This window comes from Eublepharis macularius, chromosome 1 (genome assembly GCF_028583425.1).
Source record: "Eublepharis macularius isolate TG4126 chromosome 1, MPM_Emac_v1.0, whole genome shotgun sequence".
Lineage (NCBI taxonomy): Eukaryota > Metazoa > Chordata > Lepidosauria > Squamata > Eublepharidae > Eublepharis > Eublepharis macularius.
In genome coordinates, this window is record NC_072790.1 from 166866991 (window position 1) to 166889889 (window position 22899).

The following is a 22899-nucleotide window of genomic DNA, read 5'->3' on the forward strand; positions in this document are numbered from 1 at the left end:
TGCCAATTTTTAGAGAATCACCCCCACACACACCCGGGCAACCCTCTATGAGCCAAAACACACGAGAAGAAATACCTAGATTCAGCACGTGTTCTCTTACCTCAAGGTTTGCCGGGATCTGTAGGTGTCCTGGAAGCTTAAAGTTTAGCATTTACAGAGCAGCAGAGAGGGAAATACAGGCGCCTGTATTTCCCTTCCCCTTCCTGCTGCTCTGTAAATGCTAAACTTTAAGCTGCCAAGACACCTACACTTCCCAACAAACCTTGAGGTAAGAGAACAAGTTTAGCATTTACAGAGCAGCAGGAAGGGGAAGGGAAATACAGGCACCTGTATTTCCCTTCCTGCTGCTCTGTAAATGCTAAACTTTAAGCTTCCAGGATGCCTACAGATCCCGGCAAACCTTGAGGTAAGAGAACACGTGCTGAATCTAGGTATTTCTTCTCGTGTGTTTTGGCTCTATGTCACACTGAAAATGAATGCTTCAGGCTTGCATCCTCCATTTCCTGGTGCCTTTCCCCCCTGCTAGCCAGGTGAACAGTGCAGGGGGACAGAGGCTGGCAAAAGCGGGGGGTGGGAGAAGCCACTTCCCTTGTTTTGGGTGGGCTGGGTGCAGCCTCCTTTCCCTTATGCAGGGCTCAGGCAGGTCAACCAGACACTGCCTCCCTCTCCTCCTACAGGCCAAGCCAGGTGCCACTTCCCTCACTTTGACTTGGGAGGGACTCGGGTGGCTCAGGCACCATATCCCTCAGTGCTCAGGTGGGCTGAGCCAGGTACCACCTCCCTCCCTTTGCCTTGTGAAGGGCTCAGATGGGCCAACTCAGGCACTGTCTCCCCTGTCTTGTGTGGGGCTTGTATGGGCCAAACTTAACCCTTCTGCCACTGGTCTGGCACAACTAGGGCTGCCAAGTCCCCCAGTGGGGACAAGGGATTCCCTGCTCCCAGCCTCTACCCCTCACCACCACTCACCTGGGCTGGTGGGGGTGGCCCAGGTAATGGGCCCAGGAGGCAAAAAACCTCCCAGGCCAGCACACATCAGGCACGCTCCCGAACAGCCACAATGTCACTTCCTTGAATGATGTTGTCATGCCCAGCGGCAGGCATGCTCCTGCTCTTCACAGGGGCCCAAATTGCCCCCAGTGAAGCACGGCAGCATGCTCACCGCTGGACGCAATGACATCACTTCCGGACAACATTTTCATGGTAAGTGCCAGGTTCCTCCCCTCCCACTGGCAGGGTAAGGGGACCTGGCTGCCCTAGGCACAGCCCAGGTGGGGGAAGAGGCCAGCAGCCCACTAAGAAGGGTCCTAGATTTCAGCTTTCATATTTTTCTGTAAAACTGGCATTTTTCAGGTTTGGAGAAAGATCTGTCTTATCCATTCATAACTCTGATCTCTGGGTTTAAGTTTCCATAAATCGTGCCATGTTGAAAAGTATTTCCCACCTTTCCTTGTAGTTCAAGGAGGCTAACAATAGTATATTACAGTTAAAACCAAAATAAAACAACAATCCTCAAATCCCTTTCCCTCTCCTTCTCAAAATATGTCTGCCATTCAAACCCCCTCAAAAGCCCTGGCAAACAGACAGGCTTTGCACCTCTCCCAAGGTGGGGGCTCTCCTTACCTCCTCAACAAGCCCATTTCACAGAGCAGGGGCCACAATGGAAAAGACCCAAGCTATGGTTGATGCCAGACAGGCCACCCTAACAGGCGGAATCATCAACATATAGCTGATGATTGTAGTTGGTGCTCAGGGACACATGAAAAGAGGTGGTCGTTCAAGTATGTGGGTCCGAGGTTGTGAAGGACTTTAAAGGTCATAACCAACAATTGAGCTCAGACACAGACTGACAACCAATGTAGATATTTCAAAAGAGGCAACATATGTCCCCAGAGGCATTCTGGAACATCTGTAGTTTCTGATTAGTTTTCAGGGTAGAGTTGCCAGGTCCCCTTACCCTCCTGTCAGGAGCAGGGGAGGGGAGGACCTGTTCTCTCTCACGTGTGCTCTCCTGAGCCTGCATGATGACATCACTTCTGGGAAGTGACATCATCATGCAGGCCCATGCGAAGCTCAGGAATGCTCCCAGCCCCGCGTGATGACGTCTCTCCCGGGAGTGATGTCATCATACCACCCCAGGAGTGTGCCCTGGAGGCCTGTTCCCTGCCTTTTCCCTCTCCACCGGCCAGTTAAGTGGTGGCAGGGGTGGAGGGTGGGAGTGGGGGATCCCCCCCACCGGGGGGACAGCAATTTCTAAAGCAGCCCCATGTACAGCATGTTTTAGTAAATCACCTGTGAGGTTACAGAAACGTGAATCAGCGTGGCCAGATTGGCACAGTCTAGGTAATGAGAGAGTCAGAAAACCAGATACAGCTGAAAGAAGGTGCTCCTAGCCACCATGCCAACCTGTTTTTCAAAGAGCAAGGCAGGGTTCACGACTCGCACCCCACCAAGCTCTTAATCTGCTCATAACCAACTTCACTCTGCCTACAACAAGTGGTTTCAATCCCTCTAGAACATCAGCTTTTCTGACCAGCATTATCTCTGTCTTGTCTGAATTCAGCTTCAGCTTCTTCTACCTTAGCTACCTGACTACAGCCTCAGAGCACCAGTTCAGAATCAAGACAGATGCATCTGGAGGCTTGGATAATGAAGTATAGAGCTGAGTTGTCATCTGCATACTGATAACACCCAACCCCCAAAGCTCTAGACGATCTCATTCAGCAGCCACATATATATTAAAGAGTATGGATATAGCACTCCAAAAGACAAATATCACATGATTGAATCTGCACCTCTGATGGAAACTCTTTGTCCACTCAAACAGAAAGGAATAAAACCACCAATGGGCCATGCCCTTAACTTCAATGAGAATGGAGTGGTCATCTCTGTCAAAGGCCGCTGAAAGATCGAGCAATATCAACAGGGAAGATTGTTCCTTGTCTAACTTTAAATGAAGATCATCCACCAGAGCACCTAAAACCATCTCAGTACCAAATCCAAGTCTGAAACCAGATTGAAATGGGTTAAGGGCAGCTGTGTCATCCAAGAAGCTCTAGAGCTGCTCTGCCACTATATGCTTTATCACCTTTCCTCTAAAAGGTAAATTAGAGACTTCCTTACATTTGGGCACCCCATCGCTAGCCAATGAAGGTTTTTTGATTGGAGGTCTAAGAGCTGCCTCCTTAAAAAGTTTAGGGAGAGCCCCCTTCATCAGGGAGGAACTGATGATTTTCACTTAATGGCTCAAATTAAATACAGTGATGATGATTAGCAGGTTTGTGAATAGTGAGGTCAGCCTAGGAATGAGAACCTGATTGTGGAGGAAAGAAGGTTCTGTGTTCATTTTTTAATTCCCACTCTTCCTCATGATCTTTTCCTTTGTTCGAAGAAACCTGCCAGGGAGACCTCCATTGCCTTGGTCTGGTTGGCATCTTTTAATATGTATTTATTAAATTCACGAATCCAGAACAGCAGAGATTTTATAAACAGCAAAGGGCTACCTTCCAAATGTAGAATGAAACAAAAATTTCCTTAGTTGTTTATGAAAAGCCAAATAACCATCCTATAGTGGTAGATTTGTCCCTTCACAATATTTAGTGCCCTAGACAACGGCTATTTCCACACACCCTTAAAGGGACAGCCCACTCACTGAACACTGGTGCTTTTCCCCAGGAGTCCAGACGTCTCTGGTTGTGGGTTGTTTGGCTCCCATTTTTTTGGCTCCTTTTCTGGGAATGCACTTTCCACAGTCACAAAAAAGGCACCAAAAAAGGAAGCCAAACAGCCGCAAACTTTTTGCACACAGAGATGTTGCTAATGTTCCGTGAGTGGGCCGTGCCTTTAAGAGTGTGCAGAAACAGCCATGACCTCATAATGGAAATTATTTAACCTGCTACTACTATTAAGGTTTAAGCTGTTTAAACAGTTAATTAAACTGACGAAAAACAATATGGACAATGGTCCTGTTTTTTGGGTAGGCTAGTCTGGCCTTCAGTCAAGTCAGAACTTAAAGCATGGCCTGGCTGATCTTAAATGCTGTGGAGGTCCACCTCCAATAATTAATTCTCCATTTGATATTTATAAACACTGAGCTTTATGCATGTTGACGACAACAACGCATCCCCCCTGCCCTGTATATATGAAACAGCCTTGCACTAGTCAGTCTAGTTCAGTATTGTCCATTGTAACTGCTCAGCTCTGTCACAGGCAGAGATGTCTTTTTTCACAACCAGCTGACATCCTTTAACTAGAGATAGAGATTGAACCCATGATCATCTGCATGAAAAACATGTACTCTGAGCCACAGCCTCTCGCTAATGTCATGTGACATTTGCCTATTCTACGGCATGGAAATGTGGGCCCCAATTCAAAGTGGTTTCATTTCACCATTTGACTATTTCTTTACCCAAGCCATAGGGGGTGATTTGGTCCCCTCTCAATGTCCATTCACTTTGGGAAGATTTCATAATGGAAAATAAGAAGTTACCTAATCTGCTACTACTAGTAAGCCTTCATCATTCTTCTGTTTAGGCAGTTAGCTCACTAGAATGGTGAAAAACATAGTATGGTGGTATCATAAGGTTGACCACATCCCCAGAGGTATGATGAGGTCCTTGGACAAATGTTTCAGTTGCTCCAAGTCAGCAAGAAGCAACAAATGAAAGTTCCAACAGATTGGGCGGCTTATGGTATGTTTTGACGTTATTACACTCCACTTAGTCCTCTCCCACGCTGATATTCAAACCAATGCATCCGGAACACTCAGGAGATCATGGGACATATCCTCAGATGTCCATGTGATAATGCAGAACGCTTGGATTGAGAACTGTTCCCTTTTGCATTGTATCCTTTGATCTCCTTTTTTCATGCAAACTTTACACAAGATTTTCTGATCCTCCTGTCCAGCTGGAGTGACCTACCTTTGTCACAGAACTTGCCAGCCCACCCACTTTGGCAGATGCATTGCCAAGGTTGATGGCATGTTCCATGGGTACAGCCCAGCATCCTCACACACTGTTCACAATATTTCCCTTCCCAACCTGGGTCACATCTGCAAAAGAATAAGAGAAAATCAAGGCTAGTAGAAAAGCAAAACCACACAGCATGTGTTTGTGTATGTGGGGGGGGGGGAGGAATTATGTAGCATCACAGGCATAATGTCTTCTAGGGCACTGAATTTTAATTTAGACATACTGGCTTCATTTCCTAGATAAGGTGTTGAATGTCTGTAGCTACGGGGGTAAACGAATTTGGGTGGCAACGCTTCTCAGAAATATTATGTCCCACCTCTGAATCCCCCTCTTTTATTTTCTTTAAGCAAGTTCTATTGTTTTTATTGCAGAAATAGAAGGGGAAATGTGCTGACAGTTTTTGTCCTAATTGCTTGGGAGGGACTGGAGGAGGGAAGCAACAAATTCACCAGCAGAGTCAGTTAATGCTGTCCTAACTCTGTCCCATCACTATTTTTTCTTGTGCCCTTTGTTTCTTTCTTACATATTTCTCTCTAATTTAAACTGTTTTGGGGTTGCCTCCTATGTTTGCAGTAGGAAATTTGCTTCAGGGATAGGTGGGGCCAGAGGAAGACAGGTAGGGGCAGAAAAACCCAGCTTCACTGAGCCTAGTATCTGGTTTTAATCATTAACTCAGAGCCGAAACAGACGAGACGAGTTCCCTCAATTCAACCTGGGTTGAATTGCCTCAAGGTTTGACGGGAAATGTAGGCATTTCTCCTTCTCGTCGCTCAGAGGAGGAGGGGGGAGGAGGAGGGCTCCTCTCGCCTGGCCACCGCCGTTCCCAAGCGCGAGGGACTCGAGGAGCCTGGAAAGTGGCGGGGGGATGCTCTTAGGCTGGGGCGCAGCGGCGGTGCTCTTGCTGCCGCCGCTCGCCGCCACTGCCGCCGCCTCTCTCGCCGCTGGAGAAGGAAGCCAAGAGGAAGGAGGATGAGAGGAAGAGGCTGGGGTGGGGGGGGGTGCAGCAAGAGCGCCACCGCCGCCGCGCCCCAGCCTAAGAGCATCCCCCCGCCACTTTCCAGGCTCCTCGAGTCCCTCGCGCTTGGGAACGGTGGCGGCCGGGCGAGAGGAGCCCTCCTCCTCTGAACGATGGGAAGGAGAAATGCCTACATTTCCCGTCAAACCTTGAGGCAATTCAACCCAGGTTGAATTGAGGGAACTCGTCTCGTCTGTTTCAGCTCTAAGAACCACCTTGACATCACTTGCAAAGTTGTAATTAGTTGCATGAGCAACGATCATCTACATTAAATTGCAAGCCAACTTGACATAATCCCATGACATTGGTAGACCTTTACCCAAGGATTTTTTTTCAAGGGGAATGCGGGGGAACGGAGTTCCGGAACCTCTTGAAAACGGTCACATGGCTGGTGGCCCTGCCCCCTGATCTCCAGACAGAGGGGAGTTTAGATTGCCCTCTGTCTGGAGATCAGGGGGCGGGGCCACCAGCCATGTGACCATTTTCTCTGAGGGCAACTCACTGAGTTCCACCACCTCTTTTCCCAGGAAAAAAGCCCTGCCCTTACCTATAATATCTGGTGCTGTACAGTAATTCTAAGGGTTTAGGATGGGGACCATGCTACCCTTGCCCAATGTACTCATGTCCTTCTCCAAAAAATTTCTGGCTACAGGCCTAAGGCCTTCATAAACCTTGAAGGAAAACCCATAAGTTTTTTCAGTTACCCTTACTCCATATGGAATTACACTTCAAAAGAGCATTAGGAGGATCTTACAAAAAACCGTGGCAGATAGGTGGGAAGAAAGAGGGAGGGGGACAAGAAGAAAGGCATGAAGAACAGGCAGAACCAGAGAGCAGGCCCGAACTACCACTGCTTGCTTTTCTAATCATTGACTTTGACTAGTAAGGAAATTGTATACCTTTGATAGGTGAGTGGATAAAGATCAGTGGAAAAATGAGGCTCTCTCATTGGCTGTATCCAACAGACAGGTTTATCACAAGTGACACATCATTGACATTTGATGGGCAAAATGAGCAAAGTAATGTTTCTTTATCTCTGTTCCTTGTCCATCCCAATACTACCCACATTGTTTTCGTGGGAATACGTTTGCGCCAGTGCTAGGCTATTCTGTACTAAATGGTGAAGAGCTGGCTACTTTTGGATTGTCAAATGCAAAAATCTAAAACAATCTTTGCTATTTATTTTAAGTAGATGGAGAACATACTGGAGTGGAGAACAAAACAGTAGCAAGCGTCAAGATGGTACTGTTCAATACTCTGCTCAGTGCCACAGGGCCTTATAGCTAGTCAGCTCCAATGTGGATGATTCACCATACCTAAGGTTATATTAGCACAATGTCAATTCATAACCTTTGCACCAAAGAAAAATGCACAGCTGCACTTTCCTGAGGGATAGCAGATGCTCTGTCTCACATTGCTGATTGCACAACTACAACAGGATCAACCAAAACAAGACTTCTTCACACACACAAATCCAGTGGGGAAAATATTCCCATGTATATAATGAACTTTTCAGCCAAGCAGAGACAAAAATCAGAACTTCAAAGGGGACCCCCAGATAGACTAATTTAATCTACACTGGACAACCATGACAGCCAAGGCCAACACAGAATTTCTGTCCCTATTACATCTCAGAGGGAGAAATTTGCCCTTCTTTATATGGTTCAGCTTGAATTTCACCTGTACCAATACTAATTCCCTAAGATCTTCAGTGTATAGCAGTGGTGGGTTGCCTTTAATCACAGGTGGTTTATTTTTATTTGCTTGGTCTGCCGAGGTGTTTTAAATTTTCAAAACAAGAATGATTATTCATGATTTCTTGACACTTAAGGCATGACTGATCTCTGTTAAGGTGATCCTGACGATGTGCTCTTGCTTAAGACCACAAGAAGTACCTTGAAGAATCACACCAAGGTGTATGGAGTCCAACGTTCTTTGCAAAAATCTGCAGAAACCAGCAGGTGCTTGGTACTGCACTAGACATCAGCCTGTGGTCTCCTCAATGGGTCACAATAGGCCTTCCCCCCACTCCTGGTCTAAAAAATGCAGCTTTGGGTCAAAGCAGAGGAGACACTGGAAGAGCTATGAATGAATCTCCAGCACATTTTTCAGTGTTAAATAGCACCTGCCAGGTGTGCATGTGTGTGTGTTCTGAGTCGGGCTGTGGCACCAGGAGAGGTTGTTTTTTTTTAATCCACCCACACAATTTTCTCAATCTCAAATCTTCCTTCCTCCAGGGTGTGATACTTGCCCCACTGGGAAAAACATACAGGCAGCATGCAGGCAACTTGTATGTATAATAGCTCCTGAGGCCAGTTTGAGTTTTGGAAATACTTGAACCCCTTTGCTACGGCCCCAATTTGAATCAAGAGGTCACCATGGGTGCTCATTAGCAATTTTTTAAAAAAGCTAGACACTTCTTCACAGATCTTTCCATTTCCCATTTGGTTGATCCTCAACTGCAGCAGGCTAACAGAACAATCCTTAGTAGAATCCCACCCTTCTGAGAACACTGAAGCCAATCAGCTTAGATGGATGAGTAACTCTTCCTCAGGATTACACTTGTACTGTAAATCCATTTTAATGCAACGAGTGGTGAAGACTAGCTGTCAGAGATGGTTCTAAAGCCTCCCCTTTACTACTCTTATATGCCAGCACACTGTAAGTACAGAAATTAGACATATGGCTTAGCGCTGGAACCTGTTTTGACTGCTATGCCTCGACCCTGGAATATATATGTGAAAATAGCAATCAAGAAGAGTGGGAATCTAAACATGGGCAGATTGCATCTTCCTAATTACTGAGGAATCTCAGCCCATTCCCACAAACGAGGACTGCAGGAAGAATACATGGAAGACAAATTCCAAACAGCCGAGGGCTTACAATTTTTAAGAAACTAACAGCTTACTAGGCAAATTGGAGATGCTCATTCACAATCATAACTGGAAATTGTATAGTTACAAACAATGCTCCAGTGGCTATATTCAGAAGCAATGGTTTTCATACTTTCTACCTTTAATGAAACTTTTTCACATTGTTTTGTTCAATGATCAAACAAAGGGTATATGTTACCAAAACCTTTTCCTTCACGATTAGGTCACTGGGGGTGCTGGCCAGGTTCACTGGACCTTGGTGCTGCACCCTACACAAAATGAAAGTGCACCACAGAACATGCACAGCGCACCTCTATAACTGGGCATGGCAGAGGAAGAGCAGGAGGAGGGAAGCTTCCCTACCATTGCTGCTCTTATCACTGTTAACAACAGAGAGCGACGTGGTAAACAAGTATCAGTGCAAGAACAGAAGTATTACCCACGTACTCACTAATGTCTTCAAAATTTATTTTCCTATATATAACACGTATGATCCCCTCATTTTGAAGACATTAGTGAGTACGTGGGTAATATTTCTGTTCTTGCACTGAGGCTCTTATCACTGAGCAATCTCTAAGGTCCTTTCATATACACTCTTTAACCCCTTTTGGCTTCTGAAGGCAAATAGATTTTTTAAGGTTTCAAACCTTAAGGATAAAATTGTGTCCTCCTACAGTTTGTTTTGGTTTTCCTAAAACCTGTTTTGCACTGATGGGTTTTTGTTGTTGTTATTGCAATTTATCCTTAAAGTATGTGATACTTTTTAAAAATCTGTGTGCCTTCAGAAGCCAAAAGTGGTTAAAGAGTCCATATGAAAGTGACTTAAGAGGTCCTCCAAGAAAGCCAGTTACTCCAGAAAGCTCCAAGAAAGCTAGGTACTCTAAGAAAGCTCCAGATTTTCTAGAGCAAAACTTGAAAAATGCTGTTCTAAACCAATAATGCTTGCTTTTCAAGCCCAAGGCTCCTTATACAGGCTTCTACAAAAAAAAGGCCAGGCTGAATCTTGACATTTATGCACACTATGGTAAGAGATACACTGGGGACCTGAAACATGTATATATGTGATCTATGACATAGTGGCTGTCATCTCTCTGTGCTGGAAATAGCCAATACTTGATTCCGTATGCACATCACACTCCAAACTGCAATCTCTGGCCCAAAATAGTCTTGCTGTGGAACACATATCAGAACAACAAATGAGAGTTTCCAAATGCCGAATCCAGTCCTAGGCTGAGTTTCTAGGATGAATTGTCTCTTCCAAGAATTCAGCATAGAAAATGCAAAAAAAGTATACATTTCAAACCTTCCCAACTGCAATCTTGTAACAAGTAATTTCTCTGATATCTCTCTGATAATGCTAATCTATCTTGCAGGCAGTAAATCCATCAGGCATTCTAGGATTTAATAGGATCTAAATAATAAATGCAAAAGTCTCTCAAGTCTTCAGCCCATCACACTGAAGACAGAACCAAAACTACCACCATTAAAAAGCTTTAAAAAGGCAAATCTTCTAGCTACAATTTCTAGAAATTATATGCAGTTTTAAAAGCATAAGCAATCTTCAAAAAACAATGAATACACCTTTAGAACCTATTATATCCAATTACAAAACTCTGAAATCAAATAGGTGTTCTATGTGGCATTTTTATAACACAGTTAGGTGCTATAAAAATTACGCAAAGAGCTTAATGAGCACTGAATCTTGGCTTGTCTGGAATAGAATTTGTGGGGTGTGGAGCAAGGCAATGTTTAAATAACACATTCATCAGAACATTGTTTTACCTGCATTTGCCGTTGTCTTCACAGCTGCCATGGGCCAAGTTACAGTGGTCATTGCAGTCATCACCTACAGCACAAAGTAGAAAGCAAAGCTTAATGCACAGAGGAGGCACAAATTCAGAGAGCACCTCCACCCCACAACTGAAATCTGCATGCACAGGAATGGTATACGATATATCACATCCTGTTACGACAAGCTTGCCTTCTTGGACAGATTTGCTGCTACAAAAGATTAGAGGGTGTATGTATACTATAACACACTACAACTGTGTATACTACAACAGGCACATAGAGTTTCCCATTCTCTTGAATGAAAAAGAGCAGCTGTACACATTCTCCTATGGGCATATGGAACTGTTTTCTCCACTGAATGAGGGAGTACTTGTAACTGAAGACTGTTGTATCAGAGCTCATATGCTGAACTAGGGCTCATGTGCACAGAATACATTTTACTTTAGAGCAGTGGTTCCCAAAGTAGGGGGCACTGTCTCCTGCCGGGGGGGGAGGGATGAGGTTACCTGGGGGGGGCACTGAGAGGCACAGGAATGATAGGGGGGTACTAGAGATGGATATGATGCATGAAGTAATGCTTGAGCAATTTGAGGATCTTCTTTTGGTGGAAATTTCAGATTGGGTAATAAATCCATTTTCAGATTCTGGGGAAGTTGGGGTAATGGAGGAAGAATGAACTGAGCTACAGAATGACATAGGGCTGAAGCCAAAGTTTAAGAAATCATACCAAGAGTTCAGGTAACAGAAGGAAATGTTTGATCATTATCTTGCACTATAGACAGTAGTTATTGCATTTCCAACACCATATTTGGTGTAGATTGTGGTTTTAGTGTGGTCATCAAACTCCTAATTTAAAAAAAAAAACTTCTCTTCTATCTGGGCCAATGCTAAGATCTAAAAGAACTCTGCCCCTAAGGTGAGCATGGTACTTTCTTTAACACTGGCAGAGGAATGAGCTGGAAACGTTGAAACAGGCAAGGCCTCCCACTTTGTTGGGAAACCTCCTGCCTCCCAAACCACAGGTATTCCTGCTGCCACTCTGATGGGTAGCTGGGGGGCTGGATTCTAGGGGAAAAGAGGGTGTGATTGCTGCCACCATGACATAATTTCTGGCATGACACAGAAAAAACATCATCACATTGGGTGACAATTTTACATTTGCCCCAAACTCCATGGTTAAGCCAGAGTTCTAGGCAAATGCTAGCGTGTCACCCTCTATGTGATATAGGGTTACAGTCCCTGGTGGAGGTGGGGGATCCCCTGCTCCCACCCACTGCCACCACTCACCTGGCCAGCAAGGGGGAAAGGCATGGGAATTTGTCTCCTGGGCATGCTCCTGGGGCAGCACAATGACATCACTTCCCAGGAGTGACATCATCATGCTGCTCAAGCGTGCTCCTGTACTGGCATGATGATGTCACTACCTGGAAGTGCAGGCGCAGGAGTGCACACATATGAGAAGGAAAGACAAGGTAAGTGCTGGGCCACCCCTTCCACCAGGAGGGTAATGACATCTGGCAACCCTAATGTGATGACATCAGTTCCCAGAAATGCTGTGCTCCTGACAACATCATTGGCTAGTGTCAGCCCCATGGAAATCTCCCACCAGATGTCAGTGCTAAGGAGGTTGTGCCTGGTCCCATTGAAATGGCCATCAAGAACTAGACAGAGAAGTACTGGATTTTATCTCTTGAGGCAGGACGAGGCCCTGCTGCAGGAAGAAGAAACAGAACCTCTACCACAAATGAAATGCTGAAGTCAAGATTTTTCAGATTAATAAATAGAAACTATAGACAAATTTGTGAAAATTCCCTTCTTGAACTGAGTCAGGGTGACAGCCTAGAACAAGAACAGGGCCATGTATTGTCGAAGGCTTTCATGGCCGGAGAACGATGGTTGTTGTGGGTTTTCCGGGCTGTATTGCCGTGGTCTTGGCATTGTAGTTCCTGACGTTTCGCCAGCAGCTGTGGCTGGCATCTTCAGAGGTGTAGCACCAAAAGACAGAGATCTCTCAGTGTCACAGTGCGGAAAAGATGTAGGTCATTTGTATCTACTCAGGAGGGGTGGGGTTGAGCTGAGTCATCCTGTAAGAGTTTCCCAGGGTGTGGAATGCTAATGGCGGGAGGCTTCACTGTATCCTGAGGAGGTTCTTTTGCATATGGATTGGTACTTGATGTGCTAATCTTCTCTGCAGGGCTATTGTCAAGGATAGAATGTTTTGTTAGCCTGGTGTTTTTCAGAACTGGAGCCCATGCTCTGTTCATTCTTAAGGTTTCTTCTTTCCTGTTGAAGTTTTGCTTATGCTTGTGAATTTCAATGGCTTCCCTGTGCAGTCTGACAAAGTAGTTGGAAGTGTTGTCCAGTATTTTGGTGTCCTGGAATAGGATACTGTGCCCTGTTTGCGTTAGGCTATGTTCAGCCACTGCTGATTTTTCAGGTTGTCCAAGTCTGCAGTGTCTTTCATGTTCTTTTATTCTTGTCTGGATGCTACGCTTTGTGGTCCCGATGTAAACTTGTCCACAGCTGCAGGGCATACGGTATACTCCTGCAGAGGTGAGGGGGTCTCTACTGTCTTTTGCTGATCGTAGCATCTGTTGTATTTTTCGGGTGGGTCTGAATACTGCTTGAAGGTTATGCTTTTTCATAAGCTTTCCCATCTGATCAGTAATTCCTTTGATATATGGCAAAAACACTTTTCCTGTAGGAGACTGTTTTTCCTTGGTTGTTTGATTCATCCTGGGTTTGATTGCTCTTCGGATTTCATTTCTGGAGTAGCCATTTGCCTGAAGTGCGTGGTTTAGATGATTAATTTCCTCATTGAGAAAGTGCGGCTCACATATCCGTCTTGCACGATCCACTAATGTTTTCATTATGCCTCTTTTCTGTCGGGGGTGGTGATTGGAGTTTTTGTGTAAGTACCGATCAGTATGAGTTGGTTTCCTGTAGACCTTGTGACCTAACTGAAAGTTTGCTTTGCGGATGACCAAGGTATCCAGGAATGGGAGTTTTCCCTCGATTTCTTTCTCCATTGTGAATTGTATGTTCAGGTGGATGTTGTTGAGATGATTCAAAAACCCCATCAATTCTTCCTCCCCATGGCTCCAAATGATAAATGTATCATCCACAAACCAGAACCATACACTAGGTTTGTGGAGTGCTGATTCTAGAGCTGTTTTTTCAAAATGTTCCATGTAGAAGTTTGCTATAACTGGGCTGAGAGGGCTCCCCATGGCCACCCCATCCATCTGTTCATAGAATTCGTTGTCCCATTGGAAGTAACTGGTTGTCAGACAATGATGGAACAAGGCTGTTACATCCTCTGGGAAAATCTGATTAATAAGTGCAATAGTGTCTTTTACTGGAACCTTGATCAGCGCATTTGTTAACCTGGTGATTTTGCAAGTGGGATCTCATTTTAGTTTTTTGTAGGTGGAGGGGTCCAGGAGTTCCTTAATCTTCTTTTTGTATTCCTCTGTTTTCATGATCACTGTAGCATTGCCTTTATCAGCTGGTAGAATGATGATGTCTGGATCTGCATTGAGGGTCTTGATGGCATTTCTCTCCTTGCGTGTTATATTCTCTCCTTGCGTGTTATATTGCAAAATCACCAGGCTAACAAATGCGCTGATCAAGAATTCCTCACTACATCCCGACACGCACAGAAAACTATGCAAGACTGAAGCACAGCCACCTAGACTATATGGACTCCCCAAAATACATAAGGATTCAGTCCCACTCCGACCCATTGTGAGTGCCATTGGTTCACCGACATATGAATTAGCTAGACATCTGGCAGATCTCCTGCAGGACCACATCGGGAAAACCTCGTCTTACATCAAAGATTCAGCAGATTTCATCAACAAAATCAGTTCTCTGAAACTCAATCCACAAGACATACTTGTCAGTTTTGATGTTGTATCCCTGTTTACCAAGGTTCCAGTAAAAGACACTATTGCACTTATTAATCAGATTTTCCCAGAGGATGTAACAGCCTTATTCCATCATTGTCTGACAACCAGTTACTTCCAATGGGACAACGAATTCTATGAACAGATGGATGGGGTGGCCATGGGGAGCCCTCTCAGCCCAGTTATAGCAAACTTCTACATGGAACATTTTGAAAAAACAGCTCTAGAATCAGCACTCCACAAACCTAGTGTATGGTTCCGGTTTGTGGATGATACATTTATCATTTGGAGCCATGGGGAGGAAGAATTGATGGGGTTTTTGAATCATCTCAACAACATCCATCTGAACATACAATTCACAATGGAGAAAGAAATCGAGGGAAAACTCCCATTCCTGGATACCTTGGTCATCCGCAAAGCAAACTTTCAGTTAGGTCACAAGGTCTACAGGAAACCAACTCACACTGATCGGTACTTACACAAAAACTCCAATCACCACCCCCGACAGAAAAGAGGCATAATGAAAACATTAGTGGATCGTGCAAGACGGATATGTGAGCCGCACTTTCTCAATGAGGAAATTAATCATCTAAACCACGCACTTCAGGCAAATGGCTACTCCAGAAATGAAATCCGAAGAGCAATCAAACCCAGGATGAATCAAACAACCAAGGAAAAACAGTCTCCTACAGGAAAAGTGTTTTTGCCATATATCAAAGGAATTACTGATCAGATGGGAAAGCTTATGAAAAAGCATAACCTTCAAGCAGTATTCAGACCCACCCGAAAAATACAACAGATGCTACGATCAGCAAAAGACAGTAGAGACCCCCTCACCTCTGCCGGAGTATACCGTATACCCTGCAGCTGTGGACAAGTTTACATCGGGACCACAAAGCGTAGCATCCAGACAAAAATAAAAGAACATGAAAGACACTGCAGACTTGGACAACCTGAAAAATCAGCAGTGGCTGAACATAGCCTAACGCAAACAGGGCACAGTATCCTATTCCAGGACACCAAAATACTGGACAACACTTCCAACTACTTTGTCAGACTGCACAGGGAAGCCATTGAAATTCGCAAGCATAAGCAAAACTTCAACAGGAAAGAAGAAACCTTAAGAATGAACAGAGCATGGGCTCCAGTTCTGAAAAACACCAGGCTAACAAAACATTCTATCCCCGACAATAGCCCTGCAGAGAAGATTAGCACATCAAGTACCAATCCATATGCAAAAGAACCTCCTCAGGATACAGTGAAGCCTCCCGCCATTAGCATTCCACACCCTGGGAAACTCTTACAGGATGACTCAGCTCAACCCCACCCCTCCTGAGTAGATACAAATGACCTACATCTTTTCCACACTGTGACACTGAGAGATCTTTGTCTTTTGGTGCTACACCTCTGAAGATGCCAGCCACAGCTGCTGGCGAAACGTCAGGAACTACAATGCCAAGACCACGGCAATACAGCCCGGAAAACCCACAACAACCAAGAACAGGGCCCTTTGAGTATATTTTCACATCTTGGAGTGGAGACAGAATGACGCAAAGATTTCATTGATTAAGGGGAGTTTGATTAATGAAAGGACTAATCCACTGTGTATCATAGCTGTTCTGTGCATTCTACTCTGTATCTCAGTTGATACCTCTTCCCTGGGGGAGTCTCTGTTGGGTAAGTCCAGCATTAAATCCCCATATAGGGTTGCCAGGTCCCCTTACCCTTCAGATGGGAGGCAGGAGATCTGGCACTCGCATTTTTAGTTGTCTTCACACGTGCAATGACTGCGCAATGACATCATTTCCAGAAAGTGACATCATTGTATGGGCATTGTGACCTTCCTCTGGGAGCACGAGAGCACTGCTGAGGTGGTGTGATGGGTCCTGGAGTGCTCTTGTGCTCCACAGCAGGCCAATTCTGGCCCCAAATGGGCCTGATTTGGCCCACTGCAGAGCGTGGGAGCACTGTCAGGAGGGAAAGCTCTGGACTTCACTGGAAAGCTCCTGCACTTCACAGCAGGCCAATTTAGGCCCTGAACAGGCCTGATTTGACCCGTTTGGGGCCCAAATCAGCCCACTGCAGTGTGCACGAACACACTGCGTCGCCTGGGAGCACACCCCGGGAGGCATGATCCCCTGCTTCCCCCCCCCCGCCGGCCAGGGAAGCAGGAGTGGAGGGTGGTAATGGGGGATCCCACACCCTCAAGCAGGGGTCTGGCAACTCTAATCCCATATATCACAAGCATTGTAAGAACACAGGGAAAGAGAGTTAATATTGCAGATTTTTTGTTTTGGTTGGGGGAGAGTAGATTATAAAAATAATGCTCATGAGAACATAAATTTAGTTCACTTATTCCTGTGCAGTTAATCAGGATTTTATTGATCTTGCAGTAGTCTGAAATGCAAATAACATACAACTCTCAAGCACTATCCTAACAGTTGTGCATATGCTTTGGTTCACTGTTTCCAGAATTCCATGTAATCTGTACAGCACTCTGTAGGAACTGAGCTAGTATATGGGCCATGGCTTACCCCTGCCAGTGAGTGGGCTGAAAGGGAGTCTTATAGTTTTCATTAAGGACCCCACCATCTTTCCCCACTGTAATTCAAACACTGCCTCTGTGCATACATTGATGCAGATCAAAGGAGCTACTCTTTTGGGGAAAATCTGTAACCTGAATAACCAATCATAGTTTCAGCCAAAAGGAACACAACAACAGTGCAAAAATAAAACAAAAGCAACAAATATCAACTCAAAGCAGCAAAACACATTTCCCCCTTACTTCAAAAACCAAAGAAACAATGGCTTTCCTGACTATCAACTGCATTTACTAGCCCAATCTTACCAGATTTCAGAAGCCAAGCAGTGTCAGCTCTAATTAGCCCTTGAATGGGAGACTATCAAGGAAGTCCAGGGTCACAATGCAGAGGCCGACAATCGCATACCTCCTCTGTTCAACTCTTGCCTCGGAAACACCGTGGGGTCATCAAAAGTTGGCTGTGACTTGATGTCACTTTACACATTCTCTTATAAGAGATTAACAGATGCATACAAACAAAGCAGCAGTATCTTAGAATCTCTTCCTCATGTTCTCATGTAATGTGTTCAGTAACTTCTTATACTATTTATACTAAGCTTAATACATTCCAATTTATTTATTTGCTTACTTATTTATCCTGGCTTGTAATCTGCTTCTGAGTTCAATTTAAGGTGCTGTTTTTCACCTTTAAAGCCCTTCATGACCTGGAATCTAAAACTAGCAGCCTCTCCCTGTACCAACTCCAATACCAAATGTGCTCTTCATAGCAGTTTCTCATCTCAGTCCCTCTTCATGACTGTTGTGCTGTGCCTCTGCTCATTCCCGGACATTCCTACCAGTTACCCTAGTGTTGCAGAACAGTTTGTCTAACAGCTGATTCATGAATTATGAAGCCCTCGAGGTAGCCATGAGCACTTTCAATAAGATACACACTCTAAGTTCCATGCTCAGAACTTAACACAGGTGCATTCTGCATACTATGGTTGCCAACCTCCAGGTGGGGAACTGGAGATCCCCCAGTATTACAATAGATCTTCAGATGCCAGAGATCAGTTCCCCTGGAGAAAACAATTGCTTTGGAAGGTGGACTATATGGCATTATACCCCACTAGAGACATTCTTGACCCCAAATCTCCCCCTCCCCAGGCTCCACCCCCAAATTTCCAGGAATTTCCTAACCCAGAGTTGGCAACCCTACCACAAGCCCAAGTTGGATCAGGACTGAGGTGCATGGGGAAAGGGGACTTAAGCCTTCCCACCCCATGCCATTTTACCCAACTGAACAGCCACTATTTGCCCCACAGCAGAAACTGAACATGTAGTGGGACAAATAGTCATTTCCCAGGGCCATTTTAATTCAGGAAAATGGCACAGGAAGGGGGAAACTTAACTGCTGTCTCCTTATGTACTGTGGTCTGAACTGGGCATCTGGGAAACATGGAAGTCCCAGAACACATTGACTGAAAGTCCTAGTGAGCTTTGTAATGTGAGAATTGGACCATATGTCAGTATAGACAGCAACAACACTGTTGGCTTTTTGTAAGGCCTGCACAAGATGTTGTTTTACAGTGAACCTTGGTATAAGATAGTGAGCAGACTTTTAAGGAATAAGGCAGATTTTTAAGTAGGTTTTCTGGCAAGGAGTTACTTTGGATCTTGCTTTCTTGGAAGCTTTGATAATTTCAAATATGTATTTGCACTAGAGATGGGCACAAACTGAAATACAAACCAAAGTTCATGACAAACTGGGTCAGTTCGTGGTTTGCGAATGGTGGTTCATCAGAGCCCATTTCTGACGAACCGCCACGAGCTCTAGGCTGGTTCATTTGGTTCGTTTTTTGGTTCATCACTGCAGACAGCCTGGCGCCGATCAATCAGTTTCCTAGGCAACAGGGGATGGACTTCCTGCAGATCTTCTGCTGACCCAGAAGTGGCCTTCTGCTGGCCAGGAAGTGACAATTTGCGGACCTGGATGTGACATTTTCATGAACCAAACAAACCGGTTCACGAACCAGGGCAGGCTTGTGAAAGTTTGCGAAATGCAATGAACCACGAACCGCACGGTTCTTTCTTTTCCACTTTGTGCCCATCTCCAATTTGCAATAATAAAACATTAAAATAAAAATCTGAAAAGGGTCAAAACATAGAAGAATTTTTCTCAACCTATGCAGTGAGTACTGAGAAGCCTCTTAACTGGAGATATGAAAATTGAAATGGATTTATCTAAGAACTTCACAGTGGAGGAGAGCATCAGAAAAAGGAATAAGGGAGAGACTATATGCCATCACCAGCCATATCAAAAAGCACTCCTCCTGACCAGGTAAGATAACAGCCCTGTATTCACATGTCAAAGCTTTGTACTGCAGAGCAGCGCCAGCAGAGCGGCGCCAGCACCCGCGGCTGAGAGGCCACCTGCGCCACTCGCCTGCCTGGCTAAGGGGACGCCCGGCTTGCCACACACTCCCTGTCCTGCGGAGCAGGCAAATGGCGTAGGCAGCCTCCCAGCCCTCCGTACCAGTCGCTTGCCCAGCAGGACAGGGAGTGCATGGCAAGCTGGCTGCCCCCTCATCCAGGCAGGTGAATGGCACGGAGATTTGGGAGGCCGCCCACGCCATTCGCTTGCCCCGCAGGACAGGGAGCGCGCAGCAAGCCAGCCGCCCCCTCAGCTGGGCAGGCAAGTGGCACGGGCGGCCTCTCAGCTCTCTGTGCCATTCACCTGCCCGGCTGAGGGGGTGGCCGGCTTGCTGCACACTCCCTGTCCTGCGGGGCAGGCGAATGGCGCAGGCAGCCTCCCAGCCCTCCGTGCCAGTTACTTGCCCAGCAGGACAGGGAGCACACGGCAAGTTGGCTTCCCCCTCAGCTGGGCACGCAAGTGGCGTGGGCGGCCTCTCAGCTTTCCATGCCATTCACCTGCCTGGCTGAGGGGGTGGCCAGCTTGCCGCACGCTCCCTGTCCTGCTGGGCAGGCAAATGGCGTGGGCGGCCGCTCAGCTACCCATGCTGCCACCGGCACGCTCCCGGTGGCTGGCAGCTGCACCCGGCGCCCCCTCTTTGGCAGCACCGGGGGCAGACTACCCCCCTGCCCCCCTCAATCCTCAACATTTTAGGCAGAAGCTCTGTTTAATGGGATACTTTTTTAAATTAACATATTAAAATATTTTCTTGCATACACACAAAATAAGTATACATACTGAGCTAGCTAAGAAACTCTCATTTGGCAGGATGTCCTCATTGTGCAAGCATCTACTAAACTTGTGCAAAATAGAAAAGGAAAAAATGCTTCTTCTGTTGGCTGACCTCTTTATATGTGCCCTTCTGTCATGTGCCCAGCCCTTTTAAACCTGCAATATTGCTTATAACAATGACAGTTGGTGCTGAAGGGCTGGTGAGTGCTCCTCGTATATGTGTATAGTAAGAGAGATTCTGGCCAGATTTTGATAAGTACATAGATTATTTTTGAAAAGTGAACAATATTTGAGGTAGTGATTGTATTATCAACTTCCACTTCAACTACATAAATACAATAAAACTGTGAAGCTCTGATGACTTCAACAGAAGTGCCAGTTAGGTGCATTAAACATTTTAACTATGCAGTCCAATTGTGTTTAGTTAGAATCAAGTCCCACTGTGTTTTTAGAATATCTGTCCACTATTTTCACAGGTAAAATACATAAAGCCACGATCTGCATTACACCATAAACATCAGAAACTCAAAAAATCCCGCCTGGCTTCACCCAGTTTCTATAAACACTTGGCATGTGCTGATGGGCACCCAGATGCTCATTTGGGGACCCCTGGTACAGCTAACCCTAATTTTTGAGGAGCTGTCCTCATTAAATGCTGTCAGTATGAAGGAGAAAAAGTAAAATAAACTCCTGTATTAACATATAACAAACAATACAAACAATACAGGTGGCTCATAATTTATGGGACATTCCTGGTAAATTATACCCATGAATTGCTGACGTCCTGAAAAAATGTCCACCATGCTCCATCCCAAACCTGCACAATTTTGTAAGTGTAACCTTTTACATATTTCTTGATAAAAGGTGAGTGCCAGAGAGTAATCTTAAGCAACTCTGCTCAGAAGTAAATTTGATGTTAGTCAGTGCAGCTTACTGCCAGGAAAATGTCCTTAGGACTGAAGCCTTAGACACTTTATTTCATGATCAGTAATCATTTGTAACATTTTAGAAAGAAATGTAAAGAAAGAAAGTGAAAAGCTACCATCTTTTTCTGTGAAGGATATGCACTCCCTTTCTCCAGTACTAGAACACAGAACACCTGGGTTAATTTTCTTTTCTTTTTCACAAACAGGTATTTTCCTCACTGTAATATTCCCTGCACTGCACCAAGGCTGCCACATTACCATCACCATCACACTAAGGAGTCATGAAATGTGATCCCAAACATGTTAACTTCGAAATAAGTAGAGCTGTAACCAGAGCAAACATCCCAGCTCACAAAAATTCTCATTTCCTTCTCCCAAGTTTAATTTCTTGTTATGAACTGCTGACGTTTATCTATATTTGAAAATGGACACACCACCTTTCCGCTCCAAGGACCATTCAAGGTTTCTTACAAGACATACAAAGCACCACAAATAAAAATATAAAATCAAACTGAACAGCAGCCACAAATTACAATAAATGATAACGGTAGCGAAGCAAGAGTGAGTGGTCTACAGATTGTGACTGGTAACTATGGAGCCTGTGGTAGTGCTTACTGATGGAGTAGTCCATGCCTAGACTGTGATTGTACTGGGGCAAACTTTACTGGCATAAGAATAATTTTTGGATTCATGAAAGAATGTCATGCTAAAACACAGCCCCCCTTCCATCTGAAACAGATAGGCACAATCTGAAGGAAGAGAGACAGGAGATCCCCCTGTCACTTAACATACACAGTGGAAGGCATATATTCTCAAAAGCTCCAGCAGAAGAATGCTCTAGAAATCTGAGTGGGTTCCTCCACTATTTCACTTGGTAGCTTCCACCCCTCAGTCCCTTCACTGGAGATTAGAATTATAATCTTTCTGAGGTATTGATTTCTGTTTATTTATTTAAATGTCTCCAAGACTGTAACTGAGCCATACTCAGGGCTCGCTTGCCTTCTCCTTCTTTTTCTCCTCTTCATTACCAGCCTGGCTTGTTTTGTTTTCTACAGTGGTGTCTCCTTTTCATTCTTCCTTAAGGTTGCCAACTGGCAGAGGGTTGTCTTGTTGCTATAATAGAGATTTAATATGCAAAAACGGGCAGCTGAAGCTCTTCACAGTATACAGTTAAATAATATTACCTGAGGACTGCTGCAGATCAAACTGCTATTAAAGGGACAACTAGAGGGCCCAGTTTAAAACTTGGCAACCTGACTGATTCTTCCATTGTCCTTTGCATGAACATCTGAATTCTCTCCAGCTTCTCTTTTTTAATTTGCATATCTTCTCACTATCTCTTTGTTTCTTCACAGTGTGCTCCAGAAAGAATAATGATCCAGGCCTCAAGTAAATTGTTGGCTCACACCCTCATCAATCATAACTACATTATGGTTTCTGTTGCTGCTGCTGTTTCTGTCCTGGCTTCCCTTAGGTGAGGGTGCTGAAAACTCACATTTAGTCTCTAGCTACCTCCACAAACTACAAGGTTCTGAGGTGAGGAGGAGGATTATGACTATTAAATGAGAATAAGTCTGCATGAACTCATTCTCTCAGGCATAATTTATAACTGGGGCCTCTACTAGCCTTTATGTTTTTACATGTAACTAACAGCCTTTTTCAGAGTGTCCAGCAGGTGTCACTGCGTGCT

General features: G+C 45.0%; 1 protein-coding gene across 1 annotated transcript in view; it reads right to left on the bottom strand.

Moving 5' to 3' along the window:
* The window catches only part of DLK2 (delta like non-canonical Notch ligand 2), a 36610-nt gene that overhangs the window by 6947 nt on the left and 6764 nt on the right, over positions 1-22899 (bottom strand). Inside the window, exons 3-4 of the mRNA XM_054977132.1 lie at positions 10641-10704; positions 4920-5050 (exon numbers count right to left, since the gene is read on the bottom strand). Of these exons, the coding sequence (XP_054833107.1) occupies positions 4920-5050; positions 10641-10704 (195 nt within the window). The remainder of the gene's footprint in view (positions 1-4919; positions 5051-10640; positions 10705-22899) is intronic.